This window comes from Microcebus murinus, chromosome 8, assembly GCF_040939455.1.
Source record: "Microcebus murinus isolate Inina chromosome 8, M.murinus_Inina_mat1.0, whole genome shotgun sequence".
Lineage (NCBI taxonomy): Eukaryota > Metazoa > Chordata > Mammalia > Primates > Cheirogaleidae > Microcebus > Microcebus murinus.
In genome coordinates, this window is record NC_134111.1 from 59,393,061 (window position 1) to 59,416,172 (window position 23,112).

Here is a 23,112-nt window from a genome sequence, read left to right on the forward strand (position 1 = left end):
TGACTAATAGCAAGACAATAGTAAAACTTTATGATTAATCACCAGATATATCATGGGCATAGCTCTGTGTGTGTTTGTGCATATATTTGTGTCCATGTGGCTCTGAATATAGCTGAAACAGAAGCTTAAAACCAGTGAAACCCAGAAGCTCTTGGGTTAAAATCCTCCAATTGTCCAACTATTGAGGAGCACATGAAAAAGATGGGTCCCTGGCTTACCTGAGAAATGAGACTGACACTGAATTCAATTTGAGGTATATGCTATATTTGGAAAAGAGAAAGATTCTTTGACACCTTCATAAGATGATGTCATGAAACAAGAAAGAAAATGCTTCTCTGAGAGAGTGGGAAAAGGAAAGTGACACCCTCTCTATACGTACAGTAGCTGTGATAGTCAGAATCCTAAAATGACTCCCATCCTTGTATAATCCTCTCCCCTTGTGTTTGGGCAGAACCTGTGAATATGATGAGATTTCACTCCAATGATTATGTTATATCATATGGCAAAAAGGATTTTGTAGATATAATCAAGGTCCCAAATCAGTTGACTTTGAGTACATCAAAAGGAAGGTTACCTTAGATGGTTTTGACCTAATCAGATGATCCTTTCAAAGCAAGAATTTTCTCCAGTTCTAAGACTTCCCTTTCCAAATGCCTAGCATTGGTTTATGAAGAAGGCAGGCACAAAAACATAGCTTCTGAAAGACATTTTTAACATTTGAATGTTTATGCCTAGTGGGTTGGCATTAACAGATATTTAAAAGCAGCAATTTTGTCATAAATCAATTCTTTTCAGCCACAGAGTAATTCCGTCCTGTTTATCACAGAGATTAAAAAGATTCTTAAATAGTCAAGTTAACATCTCCTCTGGATAATTTAAGATGTTACACCAGATTGCAAGCTTTAATCACTTTGCATTTAGGCATATAATTTTCTGAGACTTTAATGCCTGACAAAAATGCTGTTACTGAATATATGTTCATATACCAGAAAGAATAATGAAATTTAATAAGCACCTGCTGTGTACCAGATATCAGGTTAGGTGCTGGCATCAAAGACAAATTCCCAACCATAGATTACAAGTGAAGACTATGGTTCATGGAGAATTGTTAGAAACATTGCTATTAAAATCAGACACAAAAATATTTAACACTACACTATTTGACATGGAATTAGAGACTGTCCTGACCATGAAGAAAGCCAAGAAGAAATAAAATTATGGAAATACTGGAAATGAAGTAAACAAAACTGATTATTATCATCAGACAATATGACCATCTACATAAAGATCCTACAAGAAAATATAGATAAATGATTACAGTTGATTGGATATAATGTACCAAAAACATTCCTATCTATAAGAAACAAACAAATAAACATTTTAAAAAGTGATAAAACCAGAAACAGACTAGGAAAACTTATTTGCAACTCTTTAAAGTGGCAAAGGATTAGCATCCCAAATAGATAAACAAAAATTGATAATAAAATTTGCCAATAAAATAATTGGCAAAAATTTGGAAAAAAAGTACTTGACTTCACTAGTGAGGAAAACACTAATGAAAGCTACAATAAGATTTTTCAGACATCCATCAGATGAACAAAAATTTAAAAATCAGATAAAGCTATCAAGTAATAGTAAACTAGTGTGCTATTTGATACAAGTCCTTTGGAGAACAATTTGGCGATATCTGACAAAGTTGAAGATACACAGATCCTACATCTCAGCAATTCTACTACTAGAGAAATTTTTGCAAATATGCCCAAAGAGTCATACACAAGCATTAAGAGTGTATGAGTAAAAAACTTGGAAGAACAAAAAATTTAGATACAACACAAATGTTCATCAAGGACAGAATATGTACATAAATTGTGGTATATTCATGCTTTGGAAAACCACATGGCCATGAAATGAGTACCACAGAACTATAGATATTAAAATGGAAAAAGCCTCCCAGTGGCAAAACAATAGCTAACGTCCACTAATATTTTTTAAAGTTTTGAAACACCACTATATTGTTTAGGAATGAACACAAATGTAGTTAAAATATGAAGACATGCATTTGACATGAAATGATAAATACCAAATACAGAAAAATGATTCCCTTGGTTTGAAGAGGAAGGCAGGAGGGATTCAATTGAGGTTAACATTTGAGAAAAGGACATCACTGCCTGTCCAAATAACCCAGTGTCTCACAAAAAGAAATATCTCTGCCTTAAAATTAGTCCTAATTAATTCATGTACTTGGATCAGTGGAACCTCTGGATCACTAATATCAAAGGCTTCATAATATCAAGAAAGTGCTATCCAGAGTAAATTTCTGCTTTGACGTTATTCTAATGAGATACATAAATTAAACAATAGCATTTCTTCTTCATTCTTAGTCTTAAAACATGCCTATTTTAGGTCTACAGAGTCTTACAATAATGGTAGATAGCACTGTCATTGTTCTCAAAAAAGTAAACTCAAAATGCAATGTACTTGTTGTCAAGGGTAGTTGGTTCTTAGAGGACATCTTCTTTTGAAATTTATTATCAACAGTTTTTGTGACAAATTTTAATCAAATCAAACTTCAATTTGTTTCTTTTCCCAAATTGTTTACTGTGAAAAATTTTAAACAGAGAAAATTGATAGAATTCTACAACAAACTAGATTTTGTCATTTTAACTTTAACTTAATTTTTTCAATAAAAAGGGATTCAGAAGTATATATTTTTGTCATAAAAATGTACATGCTGAAATTGATCAGCATGCAGAAAAATGGCTTAATGAAGTAATGATCACTACATTTTTAAAAATTCAAAGACAACAACATACTCAGAGGAGTAAAGCTTGAGATGGTAGCAGGAAGCAGAGACTTTGCCAGACATACTTTCCAAGTATGTCTGTTGCAATTATATATTCAGGAACCAGAGAGGAAAACAGCAGGTAGACACCAGCTAGGTCCTACTGTCCACTGCAGAATATAGGTTAATCTATCATCTGGCCACCATAAGCTCCCATTTTGATTGGTGCACTAAAGTGGGTTTTGGGTGCCCAGAAATAGTATCAATTCATATCCAATGTCTAGTAATCTCTGAAATGTCTGGGTATTTCCTTTCCCCAAGTGCACAGTTATGCTAATAAGTCACCATTTGGGATGGCCCAGGGGGAAATTTACATTCTATACCTGTGATTGCTGTAGCATCCTTCTTCAAGGGAATCTGGCCTCCCCTTCAATCAAGGGGTTCTAGCTCTGAGTACTGGTTTAGGTCTAAAAACTAAGTAGAAATCCATCGCTGTCCACTAGGTGATTCAAGTCAAGATTTCAGCCATTAGAGCTGCAGTTTTTCCTGTTTTCTAAATTAAGCACCATTTTAATAGGCTGCTCATCTCTTTCATTCCTCATGATGACATGGTCAATGAATCACTGCCAAAAATTCCTACAGGTCAAAATAGCTGATTACCTTTATAATAATCAGAACCTACTGCCCTTTATGGCAATTGTACCTTCCATGTCTTTGGCAATTAATTATTGTCACTTGGCCGCTGCTCTTCCAGGATCCCATCACCGCTGATGAAATCAGGGAACCTATCACAGCGGTGATATTTCCCTCCATTACATGTGACTTACAGTTGAAAGCCACCACAGTGTTCTTCAGCGGTGTGGGTGACCCCTCACTATGTGTCTCTCATTGCTTTCTAAGGGAGTGTCCTCTGGGTCTTCTCAGAAGACACTGTTGAGGGTATGGATACCCAGAACCTGTGTAACAAATCCACCCCATCATTCCTGCTCTAAGGCATTGGAGTCATAAACCTTTAGATTCCTCCCTTGTACATCAAGAGTCAACAAATGTTTTCTGTAATGGGCCAAATTGTACATCTTTTAGGCTTTATGAGCCAAGAGGCAAAATTAAAGAGATTCTGTCACAGGGAGGATTATAATTGCTATATCTAGAAAAGACAGAACACCATATGAAAGGAAAAGACAGAGCAATGTCAGTGTTCAACTTCCAAAACTGTATTTTGTAACCCCAAATGAGAGATTTTACAAATTCCAAAATTCATTCTTCCATACAAAAAGCAAATCCTTGGGGTTTGGAAATAGGGGTTTTTTTAAGCCATTGTATAAAGAAGATATAAGAAATAAAGGAAGTCCCACTAAAGATGAAACAAAAAACTTAGAGTCTGCTAAAAGGAAAGACTGGGGGTGGAGTGGGAGAGATGTTAAAGCAGATAATAACACTTCCCAACCCCTGGGCATCAGCCAAAGGGAAAGAGATTCCCAAATGGATCAAGGAGGAAGCCCAAATAATCTTGGTGGCTGCTCTCCTCTTTTCAGCATAGTACTGCTAAGAGCAGCGTGTAGCTAAGGGTGGGCTGAGGGATGGCCCGGGTTCGCCACAGCCAACTGTGTTCCAAGAGCTAAGGGATGCGGGCATTGTAGAGGTGCTGAGAAGGAGGCTGGACCAGTGGAGAGCTCAAGTCAAGACAGCAGGCACATCACGACTGGTGACGAACGAAACCACGAACTTAGGCAGAGGACACTTACACATTAGTCTCTGTAGGACTAGACTGGACCAATCAACGTCCTTTCAGCAGAGACCAGTGTGAAAGAGAAAACAGGCAGAACTCAGCCTACTAGAGAGGCCACCGTGAGTTAATGTAAACCACACACACACACACACAACCCTAGACACTCTCTGGAAATGGAGGAGAGAGAAGCCCTTGGTAAAGGAGAGAAACAGCCTTTCACGAAGTTTGAACTTTGAATTGATTATTTCCCCCAAAGAAGCTATTCTAGACTGAGGAGACTAAATAACATTTAATTAGGCAAGATTAAGTGTACTGATTCTCCACCACCCAAGACCCACTATTCACAGGACTCCAAAGAAAGATCATTTCTCAAAACAAATGGGTATTATTTGTCTGGGCCCATTTTGTTTGTAAGGTTTAACTCTTAATACTCTGGCCCAGTGGGCTCAGGTGTTGCTATGTGGTGGATTAAAGTGACAGGAATTATTGTTTTTAACAAAGTATAAAACTGTTCTCAAGTGAGGTGTTTTGTTTTTACCCATACCACCATTTGACAAATATTCCCTCCAGTTAAGTAGAATTTGTTGAAATTTTTTCTATACTTTCATTGTACAAAAACAAATTGGAGGTTTTATTTTCTATTTTCAATCTCTTCTCTAACTTCACCTTATATGAGGTTTGCACCCTTGGTTAAAACAACCACTACCTTCACTAGACTATTTTTCCTTCCTAGTAAGCATGTTATTTCTTTCCTGCCTTCTTGGTTAACAATCTTGAATGAACTCCCCCCACAGCCATTTTCTTCATCATCAATTCTGTCTCTTATCCCTTGTGTTTTGAATTTTGTTCCCACAGCTCTCAACTGCATTATTATAGGTACTTTCCACACTTCTTATCTCTCTTTTTTGAATCCACCTTTTACATCAGGATAAAGTAAGTCTTCTTAAAAGACCCATCCCATATGTAACTCTCCTTTTTAGAGAAAAATTCCTAAGGTCCTCTTCATTTTTTTCCCACCTAAACTATTTAACTACTTTGCAAGGAATAATATTTCTCAATCCTGGTTTACACATTAAAGTCTTCTGGTAAGCTTGAAAAACATCACGATTCCTGATGCAGAAAAATCAGAATAGTGGGTCCCAGCTATCAATATATTTTAAGAGCCCTACAAGTGCTTCTAATGTGCAGCCAAGGTTTAGAATCATTGATCTAGAACTAGATCAAGTCAAATTTGGGATAGATTGTCCTAGGCCCAGAGCAATGGTGCATCACAGTCACCTGGAGGAGTTTGTTAATATTCCTGGACTTCAGACCTACTGAATTTAACTCTCTGGTGAAAGATGCTGAAGCCTATTTTTAACAAGCTCCCCAGGCATTCTTAGTTAGCCAAAATGGTCCTGGTTTGGTGACCAGCATTTGGAAACCAATCACCTAGCAATGTTTCTCGATCTTTAATGTGCATATAAATTACCTGAGAAATCTTGTTCACGTGCAGGTTTTAATTTAGTAGGTAGGTTTGTGGCAAAATCTGAGATTCATTACCTCTAATGAGCTTCCAGGTGATGGTAATGTTGCTAGTCTATGGATTGCACTTTTGAATAGTCAGCGCCTAAACTATACAAAACTGATTTTCCCAATAGGTATATTTCCTCCCTCTTCCTTGCTGGCATCATTGGCAGCTTTGTTCTGGTGGCTGTGACTTTCTAAAATGCTCATCTCCTTTCTTAGTGACCACACACCCCACTCACGCACCCCTTTACTGCAGCTCCACTTCAACCTCTGCCTGCTAAACTTCTCCTAGGACATTTAGTGTCCAAACTAGTCAAATTTTTTAAGCTTACTAGCATACTTACTAATTATTTTGAAATGTGTTTTTCTGGGATCCCTGACTCATTGTTTTCAGAGACTATCTAAGAATATAGAAGGTATCTTTAAATTATTGGCTAATTGATTTATTGATTAATAGTTATTATAAGGCTATTGTCCCCATTATTATATATTGGTTGAGAAAATACACATTAAAACCATCAATTTATTAATGCTTTTATATAAACATTTCACTTAACAAAATAGCATATAACTTTAAAATAGTATTACATAAGAGATATGAATTTGGATTATCAATAAATAACTCAGGAACAGTTCATATTCACTGTATGTAAATTTATGTAAAAAGAGTCTAAATAAAAGAGAGTCTGTCATTAAACAGTTGTCAACAAAAAATAGCAAAAACATAATTTATAAAAGAGAGAGACAGAGTTGGAAAAAAACATGCAGATTATCTGAGGGCAGTGTGTTTTTGCTTTTATTTGGATTAGCTGATTGGCTGGAAGCCATCAAAAAGACCAGTGTGGGTTGTCTGCTCTGGAGCAGGTTGATGAGCTATTAGTAAAAACTATTTTAGTACGTCCAGATTCTCTGAGAAAGTAAGCTGAGCAGTGTTCATGACAAACTGCCTCTGTATGTATGCCAGAATCCTTCTGTTAGCATTTCCACTTTAGTTAAGCTAAACTTATACTACTTGCCCCCTCAAAATTTCTCAATTCTATAGGCAATTCTTGATCTTCATTCTAATTTGTAATAAGAATTTTGTGGCCCATCATGTCTTTCTTCCCCCAGATTGGGAATCCCCATTCTAAGGCACTATCCATGTCATCTTCTTGTGTGCATATCCAGCAGTTATCAACTGACATGCAGACTTGTCACTCTGTTACTCACATCACTCCAAGATTGACTTTGGAAAACAGCAATTTCCCAGTATGAAAAGAATGACAACAGGATAGAAAAAGAGTCATAACAACTAACATAATATCACAATCCTGTTGCTGCCAAATATTAGTGAATATATGCCATTTTATAATTATTAATAACCATAGGCCCTTTCATACAAATCTTTGTCTATATAGTAACTTCTGATTGTTTCAGACTGATGACTCTGTTATGTGTTAGGTTGAGCTTAAAATTTCAAGTTTTGATATGTTAAGTTCTCACATCTGAACATGTGAGTTATTAATAATCAATCAGAATATATATGTTATTATCAAAAGGTATAAATGTTAGGAGACAATTTTCCATGGGTCTTTTTTGTTTCTGCACCTCTTGTGAGCAGAGGCACTGTCTTCTGTTCTAGACTATCTTTTCAAGGATATTTGTACAATGAACAGCTTTGGTAAATAGAGATATTTCCTCTAGAGCAAAGGGCAGATGTACTTATTGTCCATAATAAAAAATTCAGATTTCCTTAAGTTCAGGGTTTCTCTTTCATAACATAACGTACTATTTATACAGGTATTATCTAGTCCTATTATACAGGTATTATCTAGTCCCACATCATACTGTGGGAACAGAGGCTCAGAGAACCAATGCCAAAATGCTCGTACTCTAGCTATTGCTATGGCCAGAGTATAGGTTACAATGAATCACTATAGATTACAATGAATCACTACATTCTTTGTAACCTAACAGGTTACAATGAATCAGGTTACAATGATTCAGGTTACAATGAATCACTACACTTAACAGGTTACAATGAATCATTACACTTCCTTAAAAATGGTAGTTAACATCAGTTGCTACCAAAAATATCATTGCAATGAAAGTGGGCTTTCCTATGAAGTAGTTCTATAGCAAAGTTTAATTATCAAAGCTAAGAGCATACAGGAAACATACATTTTCTATGTAATATAAACTGAAATTTAATACCTAATATAAACATTTTCATAGTTATGGGAGTATTTAAGAGAATATTTTATATTGATTACATTATTTACTTATGCAACATAAAGAATCAATACATTTCATCATTTTCTTTATCCATTTATTTTAAAGACAGATTAAGATTTCCTTTACAAGAAATTCATGGAAGGGAGGTGAAAGATCATGTAGTATAAATTTCTACTTCTTTGAGAAGATAATGAAGCACAAAGAGGCAAGAAATGACTCCACTTCTTTTTACTATTGTCTACCTTCTATTTCAATACATCTAGTTCTAGACAATAGCATGTTAAAAAAAAAGTTAAATAATAAAAAAATGAAAAAATAGTTTTTCAGAAAATAAATCACTTAAAATATATTTTGTCTTTAGCAATTAGGTATTTTATCTTAATAGCACAATGGGTCAGCATTTCAATATAATATTAAAATGTTTAAATAAGTACTTTCTAAATATATTGAAATCCAATTCTACTTAAGATTTAGTTTTAACTTTGTTTTCTGTACACCATTTTATGCATAACTATCTCAGACTTTTTATATAAAATTGCCTTAAATATGTTGCTTATTCAACCCAAATTTCTGTGATATATACATCCTCTGATATAATAAAAACCAAAAATATTATAATAGGAAACCTTAACCATAAGAAAAATATCCTAATTTCTTGCTTATATAAAACAAATCACCTGTATTTTCTACACTAATCACCCTAAAAAGTAGTCATAAATAGTAGCATCTGGCCATAAAACAAGGGAGAATCTGCCGTCCAATAAGAATACTAATATTTTTAGAGTACTTACTATGTGGTAGGTAATATGTTAAGTTCTTACATATACAGTTTGATTTAAGCCTAACGACCTGTAAGGTAGACATTATAATCCCTATTTTTATGTACGGTAAAGCTAGGGCATAGAAAATGTGTAGAAATTGACCATGATCACAATTAGTAAGTGGTATAGCCAGAAATTGAACTCAAAAAGTCTAGCACCAAAAATCGATGTACTAAAACACTATGCTACACTATATACAAACCACTATGCAACACAACTGCAGTTGTATTGCTTTCAAACACACCTCAAAATTCACTTCTTTCTTTACACCCATATTTAGCAAAGCACCCACAGTGCCTTCTGCTAGGTACCCCCGGCAAACACAATGAAATGAGGTCCTAGCCACCAGTAAACTCTTCCCCAGTTATCCCCACTAAATTCTTATTTCTTTAATATGTGCCCTGACCTTAAATTTATAATAATCTGATAGTTGTATGTGCAGAATTGGCAGACAAAAAACACATATCATCCCTACCAATATGAAATCTTAGAATGCAGAGCATAGGACAAAATAAAAATTGACACATAATTTTTAATTTAATCACATTTATTAATTTCAAAGCCTCATTCTCAGATAGATAGATATACCCCGCCCAACACAGCCCCCCACACAAACCTGTACTTAATCTATTTGGAATTGCCACCTCTTATCACAGTGAAGCAGGAAATAAATGCAAAGGCCTATACCCAAAGAAATTTCATTTTCACAAGTATTTATAAATAGTTCAAGAAGACTATTTTCTACTAACTTTATTTTCTTTTGTACATCCTTGACTGCTCATTTTATCCAACAATGTTCAGTTAGACCTAGGAACTCTCTACTCCTTCCTAAAAACACTCAATAAAATAGGAATAAATAGAAACTTTCTTAATATATCTTAGCCCAAAAGCCAGGAGCTCGTATAGTAGGGAAATACTAGAAGCATTCCTTTTAAAGGCAAGAACGAGACAAGGAAAACCACTATCACCACTACTATTTCACATTGTATGGGAGGTATTAGTTGCAATGCCATGAAGAAAAATAAAGCATTTGGGGCATTTGAATTGGAAAATGCCCTACTTGATTTCTCTTGCTTAATAATATAAATATCAGAGCTGGCGGCGGCGGCGGCGACTGCACAAAGGCTCGGCGCTCGGCATGGCTCGCCTGGGGCTCGGTCTGGTGAGCTGTACCTTCTTTCTAGCAGTGAATGGTCTATATTCTTCTAGCGATGATGTAATTGAATTAACTCCATCAAATTTCAACCGAGAAGTCATTCAAAGTGATAGTTTGTGGCTTGTAGAATTCTATGCTCCATGGTGTGGTCACTGTCAAAAGTTAACACCAGAATGGAAGAAAGCAGCAACTGCATTAAAAGATGTTGTAAAAGTTGGTGCAGTTGACGTGGATAAACATCAGTCCCTGGGAGGTCAGTATGGTGTTCAGGGATTCCCTACCATCAAGATTTTTGGATCCAACAAAAACAGACCAGAAGATTACCAGGGTGGCAGAACTGATGAAGCCATTGTAGATGTGCTCTGCGCCAGCTCGTGAAGGATCGCCTCGGGGGAAGGAGTGGTGGATATAGTTCTGGAAAACAAGGGAGAGGTGATAGTTCAAGTAAGAAGGATGTGATTGAGCTGACGGAAGACAGCTTTGATGAAAATGTCCTTGACAGTGAAGATGTTTGGATGGTTGAGTTTTATGCTCCTTGGTGTGGACACTGCAAAAACCTGGAGCCAGAATGGGCTGCTGCAGCTTCAGAGGTAAAAGAACAAACAAAAGGAAAGGTGAAATTGGCAGCTGTGGATGCTACAGTCAATCAGGTTCTGGCCTCCCGATATGGGATTAGGGGATTTCCTACAATCAAGATATTTCAGAGGCCGGGCGCGGTGGCTCACGCCTGTAATCCTAGCACTTTGGGAGGCCGAGGCGGGCGGATCGCTCAAGGTCAGGAGTTCGAAACCAGCCTGAGCGAGACCCCGTCTCTACCAAAAATAGAAAGAAATTAATTGACCAACTAAAAATATATATACAAAAAATTAGCCGGGCATGGTGGCTCATGCCTGTAGTCCCAGCTACTTGGGAGGCTGAGGCAGTAGGATCACTGAGCCCAGGAGATTGAGGTTGCTGTGAGCTAGGCTGACGCCAGGGCACTCACTCTAGCCTGGGCAATAAAGTGAGACTCTGTCTCAAAAAAAAAAAAAAAAAAAAAAAAAAAGATATTTCAGAGCGGCGGCCTAGTCGGTGCTTGGGCGGACTGTGTGGCAGTTAGGTGGGCCGTGCCAATGCAACCTCGGGCTCCTCCGCTACCAACCGTGGGCGAGTTCTCGGCGCGCGGGGCACTGGCGTGGCGCTCTGACTATAGTTGTATCAGTGTGTTATGATGCCTTCCCGTACCAACCTGGCTACTGGAATCCCAAGTAGTAAAGTGAAATATTCAAGGCTTTCCAGCACAGACGATGGCTACATTGACCTTCAGTTTAAGAAAAGCCCTCCTAAGATTCCTTATAAGGCCATTGCACTTGCCACCGTGCTGTTTTTGATTGGCGCCTTTCTCATTATCGTAGGCTCTCTCCTGTTGTCAGGCTACATCAGCAAAGGGGGGGCAGATCGAGCTGTTCCAGTCCTGATCATTGGCATTCTGATGTTCCTTCCCGGATTTTACCACCTGCGCATTGCCTACTATGCATCCAAAGGCTACCGGGGTTACTCCTAAGATGACATTCCAGACTTTGATGACTAGCACCCACCCAGCCCTGAGGAGAAAAGTCACAATGGGACTACACCTAGCTTTGAGATATTGAGCAAAAACTATGGCTAAGGGCTAAGGAATTTTGCAGTTTGCAATGTTAAACAATGTCCAGATTTTGGTTCCATCCCCAAGATGTTAACTAAGCTTACAATTAGCTAATTAGGACATCCTCTGCTTTTCAGCTTCTGGCCCTGGCAAAGCTCCTGACAAGTCTTTCCACTGGAATATGTATCATGGAACAATAGCAATGTTAATTGTCTAGGAAAACAGGAGGTTATTCTGTAGTGGAAAGTGTTGCTGCCACCGCCCTCTTTAGAGTTGAGTGTTTCTATTAAATGGTCTTCATTGTCAATTTGTTCTAGCCACAAATGGAAGAATGCAGCATGTCTAATTTCTTACTACTAAGTAATTTATTTTTAAAAAATCTAAGTTTATCCCCTCTAGTTACTTCTGCATTCATGTTCTAGTGTAAAACCTTGGTAAAATTAAATATCAGTGTGCATGTATCTGTAATATTTTTTACTCTCTTTCTTATTGACAGCAACCAGGAATTTTTTAAACTGCGGAGCAACTTTTCAAATGTAAACACCTTCTCTGTTTACCAATCCTTGGCCAGCTCTGAGCTATATCACCAATAGGTTGAACAGCATATAATATGGGTTATTATGTCCTTTGTAGATCAAGATGTTCTGTATATCATGCCTTTAAGGACTGGACTTTTGGCTGTTTCCTAATGAAAAATGTAGATAGGTGTTGTTATTTAGAGTTTATAACCCTATTGTCAGTACCTTGTAATATGTTCTTATTCTGTGAAAGATCAGAAGTCTGGATCCCTAAAGACTATACTGCCTTACTTAGGCTGATACTGTTTCCTAGCTTGCAAAAAGTGACTTATACTCAAATTAAAATGTTGAAATCCAAATCCTAAACTTAAAAAAAATAAATAAATAAATATTTCAGAAAGGCAAGTCTCCTGTGGATTATGATGGTGGGCGGACAAGATCCGACATAGCGTCCCGGGCTCTTGATTTGTTTTCAGATAATGCTCCACCTCCTGAGCTGCTTGAGATAATCAACGAGGATGTCGCCAAGAGGACATGTGAGGAGCATCAGCTCTGTGTTGTGGCCGTGCTACCCCATATTCTTGATACTGGAGCTGCAGGCAGAAATTCTTACTTGGAAGTTCTTCTGAAGTTGGCAGACAAATACAAAAAGAAAATGTGGGGGTGGCTGTGGACAGAAGCAGGAGCCCAGAACGAACTTGAGAATGCGTTGGGGATTGGAGGGTTTGGGTACCCCGCCATGGCCGCCATCAATGCACGCAAGATGAAATTTGCTCTGCTGAAAGGGTCTTTCAGTGAGCAAGGCATTAACGAGTTTCTCAGGGAGCTCTCTTTTGGGCGTGGCTCTACGGCTCCGGTGGGAGGCGGGGCTTTCCCCAGCGTCAGCGAGAGAGAGCCTTGGGACGGCAAGGATGGTGAGCTTCCCGTGGAAGACGACATTGACCTAAGTGACGTGGAGCTTGATGACTTAGAGAAAGATGAGTTGTGAGAATGACAGCAGAGGCTTCAAACTGTTTTCTTTTCTTGGGAGCCAGCGGATTTTTCCAGCAGTGAAGGAACATTCTTTACAATCAGATGAACCTACCAGTGGCCTTTTAAACCAAGAAGTAGCACTTGATTGGTCATTTGAAAACACTGCAGCAGTGAACTTTTGCATCTCAAGAAAACATTGAAAAATTCTATGAATTGTTGTAGCCAGTGAATTGTATTGTATTGTCACATAATATTTTGAAGAAAACTCAGCTGTTGAAAATTTTTTCCTTCCTCTGACTGCTGCTTGAATGAATGTTCTTAGAGGCTGTTTCTTATGTATAGGTTTTTAAATGTGATTCCTTCATTTGAATATTAATGGCTTTTTCCATTAAAGAATTAAACAATATTTTGGACAATGCTGATAATGTATGAAATTAGTGTCCACATCATAAACTCAGAGTCTGATGTTTAGGCAGAAAATCAATATGATAAGTGATGATACTGGTGTCTTTCCTCCCTATTTAAAACAGAAAATACCTCTTTGACTCAGTGATGCCACCTGGATGCCCACCCCAATACAGACTTCACATGAGAAACTGGGTTGTCAAGTGAGAACTGAATCTTATGCCCAGTATTTTTACTTTGGACCATCACTAGTGGCTAATTATTAGGGAATGGCTGGTTATATAGCTCAAGGTTTTTTATTACTAATCTCATAAAATATTGATTAAGACATGAAATATAGCAGCAGGTTGCCAATTTATAGGCAGTTCCCATTTATGTAAAACATTCAGAAAAATGAAATTTTTGAATTATGTTAGAACATAAGAAAAGACAATTCAAAGGACTTGAAAGCATTTAATTGTAACTTTAAAAAAAATAAATAACAACTGTAACTAAAAAAAAATAATAATAATATAAATATCATATCATATGATGTATACCTGGACATGCCAAGAAAATTAATGGAAAAATGGCCATAAATAATAAGATAATTCAGGAAAGTAGCAGAATATAAAATTAATATACAGAAACCAATAGAATTTATCAAAACAACAACCACTTAAATGATATAATGGAAACTATCATTTATCATAGCAACAAAAAAATATAAAATGCTAGAAATATACTTAATAAAAAGTTGCTCTCATAGAAAGTAGAGAATAGGATAATGGTTACCAGAGGCTAGGAGGGGTAGGGGGAAGGAAAGATGAAGAGAGGTTGGTCAATGGGTACAAAGTTACACATAGGCAGGAGAAGTAAGTATTCCATTGCACTTATTAGGGTGATTATAGTTAACAATACTATATTGTATGTTTCAAAATGGCTTGAAGATTTTGAATGTACTTATCACAAAGGACTGATAGATGTCTGAGGTGATAGATATGCTTATTACCCTAATTTGATCATTACCCATTGTGTATATGTATTGAAACATACAGTACAATAAATATGCGCAATCAATATATGTCAATTAAAAATAAAACTTTAAAGAAAAAAGAAATGTAAAAGCCTCTATGAGAAAAAGATCATTAAGCTCCTCTGAAAAAACACAAATATAGACTTGAACAAATGGAAGGCATTTTTCTGGAGAGATTTCATGGAAAGGTAGACTCAATATCATAAAGATGTCAGCTCTCTCTGTGTTAATTCATGAATTTAATGTGATTCCATTTAAAACATCAACATCTTTTTTCCTAGAGCAAATATAATTGATTCTAAAGTCCATATGGAAAAATAGGCAAGTAAAAATGGAATAGGAAAACCCTGAAATATAGAAATTGTGGGTAGTGAGGAGGTGGGAGGAAGAAGGAAGAGCTAGTTCTACCAAATATTAACACATTGTCAAGTCTCCAAAATTAAAATATCATGGCATTGGTGTGTGAGTAGTCAGACCATAAAACAAAGCTGAATATCCAGAAATAGAAAAAATACACATGGAAATATAATAAAACATAAAAGCAGCATTTTAAATCAAGGGAAAATATGGACTGTCAGTTTTGTTATCACAGCAAATATCCATCCCTCAAAATAATTGTATTATGTAAAATCACACAATAAAATCCACAGGGTTTATGGGGGAAATGGGCTTAAACACTCAAAACCTTCATAAATGACAGTTTTTTAAAGATAGGACTCTAATAAAAAGTATAGCACAGTTTTATACATGTTAAATAGTTAAGAAATACATAAATACTATTTTTAATGGCACTTAGCCTTTAAAATGACCTGAAGTTTGCTTGTAGAAGAGCACATAGGAAGGGTTGCAGCTTGCTAGTTACTATGAAATGCTTAAAGAAAGATTATCATAGTTTGCGATGTTTCACAGCCTTAAATCCTTGGGCCTGTTTTTTTGCCTTTGAATTGTAGATCCTTCAAGGCATGCATTTTTTTTTTTTTTTTTTTTTTTTTGAGACAGAGTCTCCCTTTGTTGTCCAGGCTAGAGTGAGTGCCATGGCGTCAGCCTAGCTCACAGCAACCTCAAACTCCTGGGCTCCAGCGATCCTTCTGCCTCAGCCTCCCGAGTAGCTGGGACTACAGGCATGCGCCACCATGCCCGGCTAATTTTTTATATTATATATATCAGTTGGCCAATTAATTTCTTTCTATTTATAGTAGAGACGGGGTCTCACTCTTGCTCAGGCTGGTTTTGAACTCCTGACCTTGAGCAATCCGCCCGCCTCGGCCTCCCAGAGAGCTAGGATTATAGGCGTGAGCCACCGCGCCCGGCCCAAGGCATGCATTTTTAATAGACATTTGTTTCATCAAAGCTGTAGTTTGATATAATATATAGCCTACTTCTTCAATCAACATGTGTTTCACTCCTGGAAACTGTAGTGATGTTTAAAATCACCAAACACTTCTAAATTTTAAAAAATGACTTGTTCGTTATTTGGCAATATTTATTTACGGCCTTTGTACATACATTATTCTTTCTCTTTGATTATAAGAAAGGTTGTTTTTGATGCAGTTTGGTTTTCAGTTCATAGTCCACAATCTTTCCATCTTTTTTTTCCCCTATTTCTTTAGAACTTTTCCTTTTTGACTTCACTGCACTTGACCTTGTTCCAGCTATAGACATTTCTTTTATTTTTGTGGAGTTTCTGATTTTCCACACTGTGAACTCCTTTATACCTCTGCTTGGGAGATATCACGTACTCCCTCCTTTCTCTCAAAACCTATATTATTTCAAGACCTTTCCTAATATTTACATTTTTTTCTTTCTGATACGCTACGTGGCATTTTTGAACCAGGATGCTTAGGCATGTTTGGGATGTTGAGTGATTGTTGTTGTTTAACACAGAAAAGTTTTCAAATGTGGGAAATAATAGCAAAACACAACAACCTTGTAGGATAAGACATTTAGTGAACTGAAGTAGCTGGTAGATGTTTGAGAAGTATGTGTATATGTGTGTGTGTGTGTGTGTGTATGTGTGTGTTGTGTATTTCTACACAGTGTAGCTCATTTCAGCTGCATACAGTTTTCTGTGTGCCTTTAGTGTTTCTCACAGATGAAATTGCGCATAAGCAAATGCAAAATTAATGTTACATTCAAACTGTTCCCTAATACATGAACTGCATTGGAACAACTTGTGTTTTCAAAACAAGTATTATAGCAGAACTGTCTGCACTTTCTAAATATGGAAAAAGATAAAATTAGGTTTACAAGAATAAATTCCAAATGGATCAAACATCTAAATGTAAAAAATTAAACTATACAAGTACTGAAAGAAGACAAGTACAAGACTCGAATTTTTATATATCCTAGGAATTGAGAAAGTTTTCTAACCCTGGCTCAAAATCCAGAAACAACTACAGAAAAGATTGACAAATTTTACTATATCAAAAAAATTTTAAATTGTGAACAAAAAATAAAATGAAATAAAACACATGCAAAGTCAATTTAAAAAATAACAAGCAGGAATAAAAGCTCATAACTTTTCACTGGCAAAGGGCTTCGCTACTTTATCGATAAAGACTTGAAGGTCAAGAAGTATGACAATACCATCTGTTGGTAAGACTTTGAGAAAACAAATTGATCAGGAATGTAGAATGGTTTGATAAATGATCATTTTTCAATATCTTTAAAAAGTTTATATAAATGATACACCAAAACTATTTCTAAAGCTTAATTCTAAAAGTAAACTGCCAAAAAAATAAATAAAAGAAAATTTATTTGAATATACCCATATATAATATATGTGCATTATATATTATATACAGTATTGTATTTTCTAGTTAATATAGACTGCTAATTAAATACTTGAGAAAAATAAGCTACATAGATATTTACACTAAACAACTCTCCCTAAGAAAAAACTTATTATACTAGTTTATTTCTTATTCTGCTTTGAAGTAGAGACTACAAACCCAACCTGCAAGCCCTGTGTAAGTAATCACTTTAAGAACAGACTTTTCTGAAGAAGAAACTTCTAAAATTTTTTAAAAATGCAAAACATGTAATTTTTAATTGACCAAATAAATGTTAAAATCATGATTTCTTATATGACATATTAAGTTATATCTGTTCCATTCATATATATATTCACATATATACTCATATTCATATATACATATTTAGAGAGAAAGAAAAAGGAGATATATATATTTATCTCTACAAAACAATTTTGTAAAACCTTGACTGTCAAAAAAGAAACAGATAGTTTGCCTGGTTTTAATGCCTAATTAAACTTCTATATACTAGAGAAATAAAGTAATCCTCACTGGTTATTTTTAGTCTTTGTATTTAGCAAAAAGGACATTTTCTGCTTACAGTTTTTCTTTTTCATGCACTGTGTGGCATTTTTGAACCAGGATGCTTAGACATGTTTTGGATATTGAGTGATTGTTGTCGCTGTTTAACATAAAAAAGTTTTCAAATGTAGGAAATAATAGCAAAACACAACAACCTTGTAGGATAAGACATTTAGTGAAGTGAAGTCTTTAGTAAAGTTTTTAGTAAATCAGTTAATGAGGTATTTATATGCTATGCTTAATGTGTTTATGTAATACTCATATTCTCATTATTAGAAAAAATTATATAGTTGACTATTCATTTCTTTAATATTTCATTGGAAACAACACTGATTTTGGAGTCGAACAAACTCGGAATTAAATTTTAGCATAGCATTTTATAGTTGAGTCACTTTATGGGTCTTATTTAACCTGTCTAAAATTCAGTCTCTTCATCCATAAATTGTGCACAATCATAATAGTGCTTGGTATTATTATTAGAAGGCCTGTCAAAAGCTGGGACCATGGGGGCCACTTCCTGAATCTTAAATTCTTCTCCTGTCTGCCTTGTCTCTGAATTTGTCCTTTTCTTTGTCTTTGGACTCTTTAATTAGAGCACAGACATTCAGGGCTCACCCTAAGCCAAAGTGTTAGGTCAGCAAAATTGATCTCCTGGAACACTCTTGTGTTTTCATGATGCACCTTCCTCCCATGTTAACTATCCAATATATTTTTTCCACTTCCCTATCAAAGTTTCCTTGAATAATTGGCAAATGAAGCCGAATATAATATCCTTGCCAAGATAATTTGCATTTTAATAAGACACAAAATCTATTCCATTAGTCATTAGAGCAATCTTAATCATCATATATCATGTAATGATTCTGTACCATATAATGAGCTTGATTTGAACCAATTTGAACTGCCTTAGCAACCTGCTCCTCTAGAGAAACTGAAAAACATTTTCTGTACCTTTCCTTTCTTTACTTTCCAGTAGGTGAGTTATGGACTGGAAAATGTGCTGATTATTCCAGAAGTTATCTGCAAACTGGGGCAATAATTGAACTAAAACACACCTTCCAACTATGTATAGCAATACCAAAAGTAGAAAAATATCTATCAACATAATTATACAGTTTTTATTGTTTAATCTGCTAAAGTAATGATTTATAGTAATAGATTTCATAAAGTTTAAACTATCTTTCAATCTTGAAAACCAAAATACTGCTTGTTTATGGTTTATTTTTCTTTTAATACATTGCCAAATTTAATTTGCTGATATTTTATCATGTTTGTATCTATTCAGGTATGCTTTTGTTTGAATTATTCTTACTAACATTCAATATTAAGGCTGTCTTTGAAAAATTAATTGTGGCTATTTCGCATCCTTTTGTGGGCCTGAAATAGTAAATAATAAAGGAATTATGTGTTCTTTGAAAGTTAAATTGAATTCAGGTATAGAACAATCTGGACTTGGTGACTTTTTATGGTTATCTTTAAAAACCTTTCCTACTTTTTACATGGTAATCAGTATAAACATGTCTACCTCCTCGAGTCATTTCGGGTAATTTATATTTTACTAGCTATCTGTGATTACATTTAGCTTAATCAGGGATTACCTAATTTATTGGTCTTTTTATAAATTCATTTTTTATTTTTATTGCCCTTATTATTTGGCAGGATTTAGAGCTTTATAACAATTCTCTAGAATCCTGTGAACCTTTGTTTCAATTTTCAAATATACATAAAATCAGTGAGGAGTATAGTGAACCCTCATGTATCTATCATCCAACTTCAACAAGTATCAATTTTGGTCACTTTTATTCATTTAATTTCTACTTAATTCTCCCCACCCCATATTATATTGAAGCAAATCACAAATACCATATCATTTCATGATAAATATCTATATTCCTTATCAATAGATCTTTCTTAACCACAATGCTGAGCTGTTAGCGCAATTAAAAGAATTAAGAATTTCTTAATGGTATCGAATATCTATTTCAATTTTTCTCATAAATGTCACAATTTTAAAATCTGTTACTTGTTTTATCCCCATAAGAGTCACAGATTAAATATGGTTGACATGCCTTCTAAGTCTCTGTTAATCAATAGATTCTCCTTACATCTCCTTCCTTGCAATTCTTTATTGAGGAAAGCATATTTTCCTACAGAAATTACCATTGTTTTGATTTTACTTACTGCATTTCAGTGATATACCTTAACATTTTCCTCAATCCTGTGTATTTACTATAAATTGATAGCTGGGTCTGAGGTTGATCGGATTTAGTTTCAATATTTTGGGCAAAAATACAAGTGGTGCTGTATGCTTGTATTAAGAGGCATATAATGTCTGATTGCCTCTATTTTTGTAATGTTTGCAGCTATTGATGACCAGTGTCTGCTTTCATTGTTGATCTTTTAAGAAAGCAGCTTTTGGTTTTATTTATCTTTTCTTTGTGTATATTTTCTCTTCCATTAATATTTCAGTTTCTTTTATATTCATTTAGCTCATATTGTAATCAGATTTGCATTATCTACAGAGGTCAAAAAAGCATTCAATAATATAAAACAGCCATACCTAATAATAACTCAAAGTAAGTAGGAATACAGAAAACTAAAAAAAACCAAACCAATAACAGTTCTATCCATATTGTTACAAATGGTTGGATTTCATTCTTTTTATGGCTGTATAATATTTCATGATGTATATGGACCATAATTTCTTTATCCATTCATCCACTGATGGACACTGAACATTATGTTAAGTGAAATAGGCCAAGCATAGAAAGACACATGTTGCATGTTCTCACTCATATGTGAGAGTTACATATTAAAAATAACTGATAGTAGAATTATGGTTATCAGAGACTGGCAAAGGTAATAAGGTGGGGGAGATAAAGAGAGGATGGTTAATAGGTACAAAAATATAGTTAGATAGTTAGAGGGTGATTGGTTAAATAAATTATGCTAAATCCATTAGGAAAAATACTATATACTATAGCATTATTAAACATGCTTATAAAGATTATAATATGGAAAATATTTGTTATGATTTTGAATAGAAAGAGAATAAAAAACATTTTTCAGTATTTTTACAGATTTGTAAAAACTAAACAATGGATATAAAAGTGCTAATAGTAATTATGTTGATGTGGTGGATATAATACTTTTTCTCCCTATTTTAAAGTCCAGATTCATTTGCATACAATGAGCACATAGCATACCCTATCACCAAGTGTGATAACATACTCCATCACTTTCATTCCCTCTTGAAGACTATCCTTAATGTTCATTTCAAGCTGATTCTATCTCTAAATATACTCATGTGGAAGAACATGAGAACACAGTGTATTTGCCCCTGAGAACTCTAGTTCCCAAGGAATATCTACAGACACTTGGCAATACTTGTCAACTAACAGCATCAGGCAGTAACATTGTTATTTTTAAGTGTTAAAGACTTCATATGTATCCCTGACCCAGCCCTTTATCATCAATAATAAGTAATGTCTTCATCCCTGTTTAACTCAAATCCCTTTGATCATACTCAAGGGAGAAAGGAGTAGGTAGTAACATTCAGGTCCAGCCCTCACCCTGAAACTACATAAAGGACACCAAGGGGGAATTGTATTTATCAAGATAACCAATGCTTCTGGGTAAAGTGCTGCACAATAGCTGACTATCTATCCACCCTCAGGAGGCCAATCACTCTGTTTCTTTTTCCAGTAAAGAAATGACGATCATCAGCATTTTGCTAAACACACCAAATTTTACAACCAAATTTTTCTTACATTTTGGTTTCTGAAAATAGATTTTATCAGCTCACCGAAGAAATAATAAAGTACTGGTGATTTTTATACAAATAATGTATTTTGTAAGAAACTAAAAATCAAGAATGCAAATATATTTTTTCTACTGTAAGATATTTGCTATCTGACTTAATTCCTCTTTAAAAAATAGAATATAAGAGGTTACTTAGAGTATGTAGGTTTATTAATAGATGACTGCTGCAGGCCCTTGAGAAATATTTCCACCAGGCTAAAATAGCATGACAAAATGCCATTCTCTGCTGTAAAAATACTTCTATATAAAGAATAAGTTTGTTTTTCTTTGATGTTACCACTTGCTGAATTCTTATTATATAATAGGCTTTTTAAAAAAACATGGTCTTTTATGATTTTGAAAGAAATCCTATGAGATAAACAGAATTAATATGACTATTTTACAGGTAAGGAGAAAGGAGATTAACTGATTTGTCCAGGATTAAAATGGCATAGCTGGGTTCCAATCCAGGTCTGTCTCATTCTCCTGCAATCCTTGCTCTGGACCAGGAGGGTCAACAGCTGCCAGCACTACTGGTCTTCTAACCTGTTTCTCTTTTCCTGGGAAAAAATGGACAAGTCTTTATTACCCAACTTTCCTTTCTCTATGAACAATATTCTCATGAGGAAAACCACCTTCTCATTGCCCCTGTCATTACATCACTCTTCTTGACTTTAACACAAGTACTTTTATAGTAGATCACATTTTCCAAAAGAAAAACTAGTGGCTTACTCTTAGATTAGCTGACTTGTGAGGACACCTTACTCTAGTGGCTTAACACTAGACATCCAAAATATTGGATACAGCAAATCAGTTCTAGGGAATTTTATCATTAAAAAAATGTAATTTTTTTCTGTTTTAGCCATATTTTATCTTATGCTAAATGTTAAGGTTTGTTTATCTTTTAACCCTGTGTTCAAATGACTAGAGTACTAGATTTGTGCCAAAGCACCTCTTCACTATCACTGTCTTGTGATTCTAGGCAGTTTTCAAAGATATGGCAGAGGAGATGTGATCTCCAGAGCCTGTGGTCAAAGAACAGAGCTTTTATTCCAGCAAAATTAACTGACCAAGACAATACTCACGAGACCAATTTTAATCATTGTCTAGGTGATTCCTGCAATTTATGTTAATAAATAAAGAAATAAAATCTAATGAAGACTCAACTAAATGTTGGGCTCTACATTTTATGTTCCTCCTGAAGAAATCAATATAGAATTAAAATTAAAAT

At 35.1% G+C, this 23,112-nt stretch overlaps 2 protein-coding genes across 2 annotated transcripts; both read left to right on the forward strand.

The window, feature by feature from the left end:
• Window positions 1-10,160: 10,160 nt before the first annotated feature.
• On the forward strand, window positions 10,161-13,750 carry LOC105882998 (protein disulfide-isomerase A6-like). The gene is given in 3 exon segments (XM_076005732.1): window positions 10,161-10,566; window positions 10,569-10,927; window positions 12,751-13,750. Coding segments are annotated over 3 exon segments (1,323 nt in total). The 5' UTR covers window positions 10,161-10,193; the 3' UTR covers window positions 13,342-13,750.
• LOC105882999 (transmembrane protein 230) lies at window positions 11,275-12,712 on the forward strand. The gene has a single exon (XM_012785791.2). The coding sequence runs from the start codon at window positions 11,419-11,421 to the stop codon at window positions 11,752-11,754; it is 336 nt and encodes a 111-aa protein (XP_012641245.1). The 5' UTR covers window positions 11,275-11,418; the 3' UTR covers window positions 11,755-12,712.
• Window positions 13,751-23,112: the final 9,362 nt, after the last annotated feature.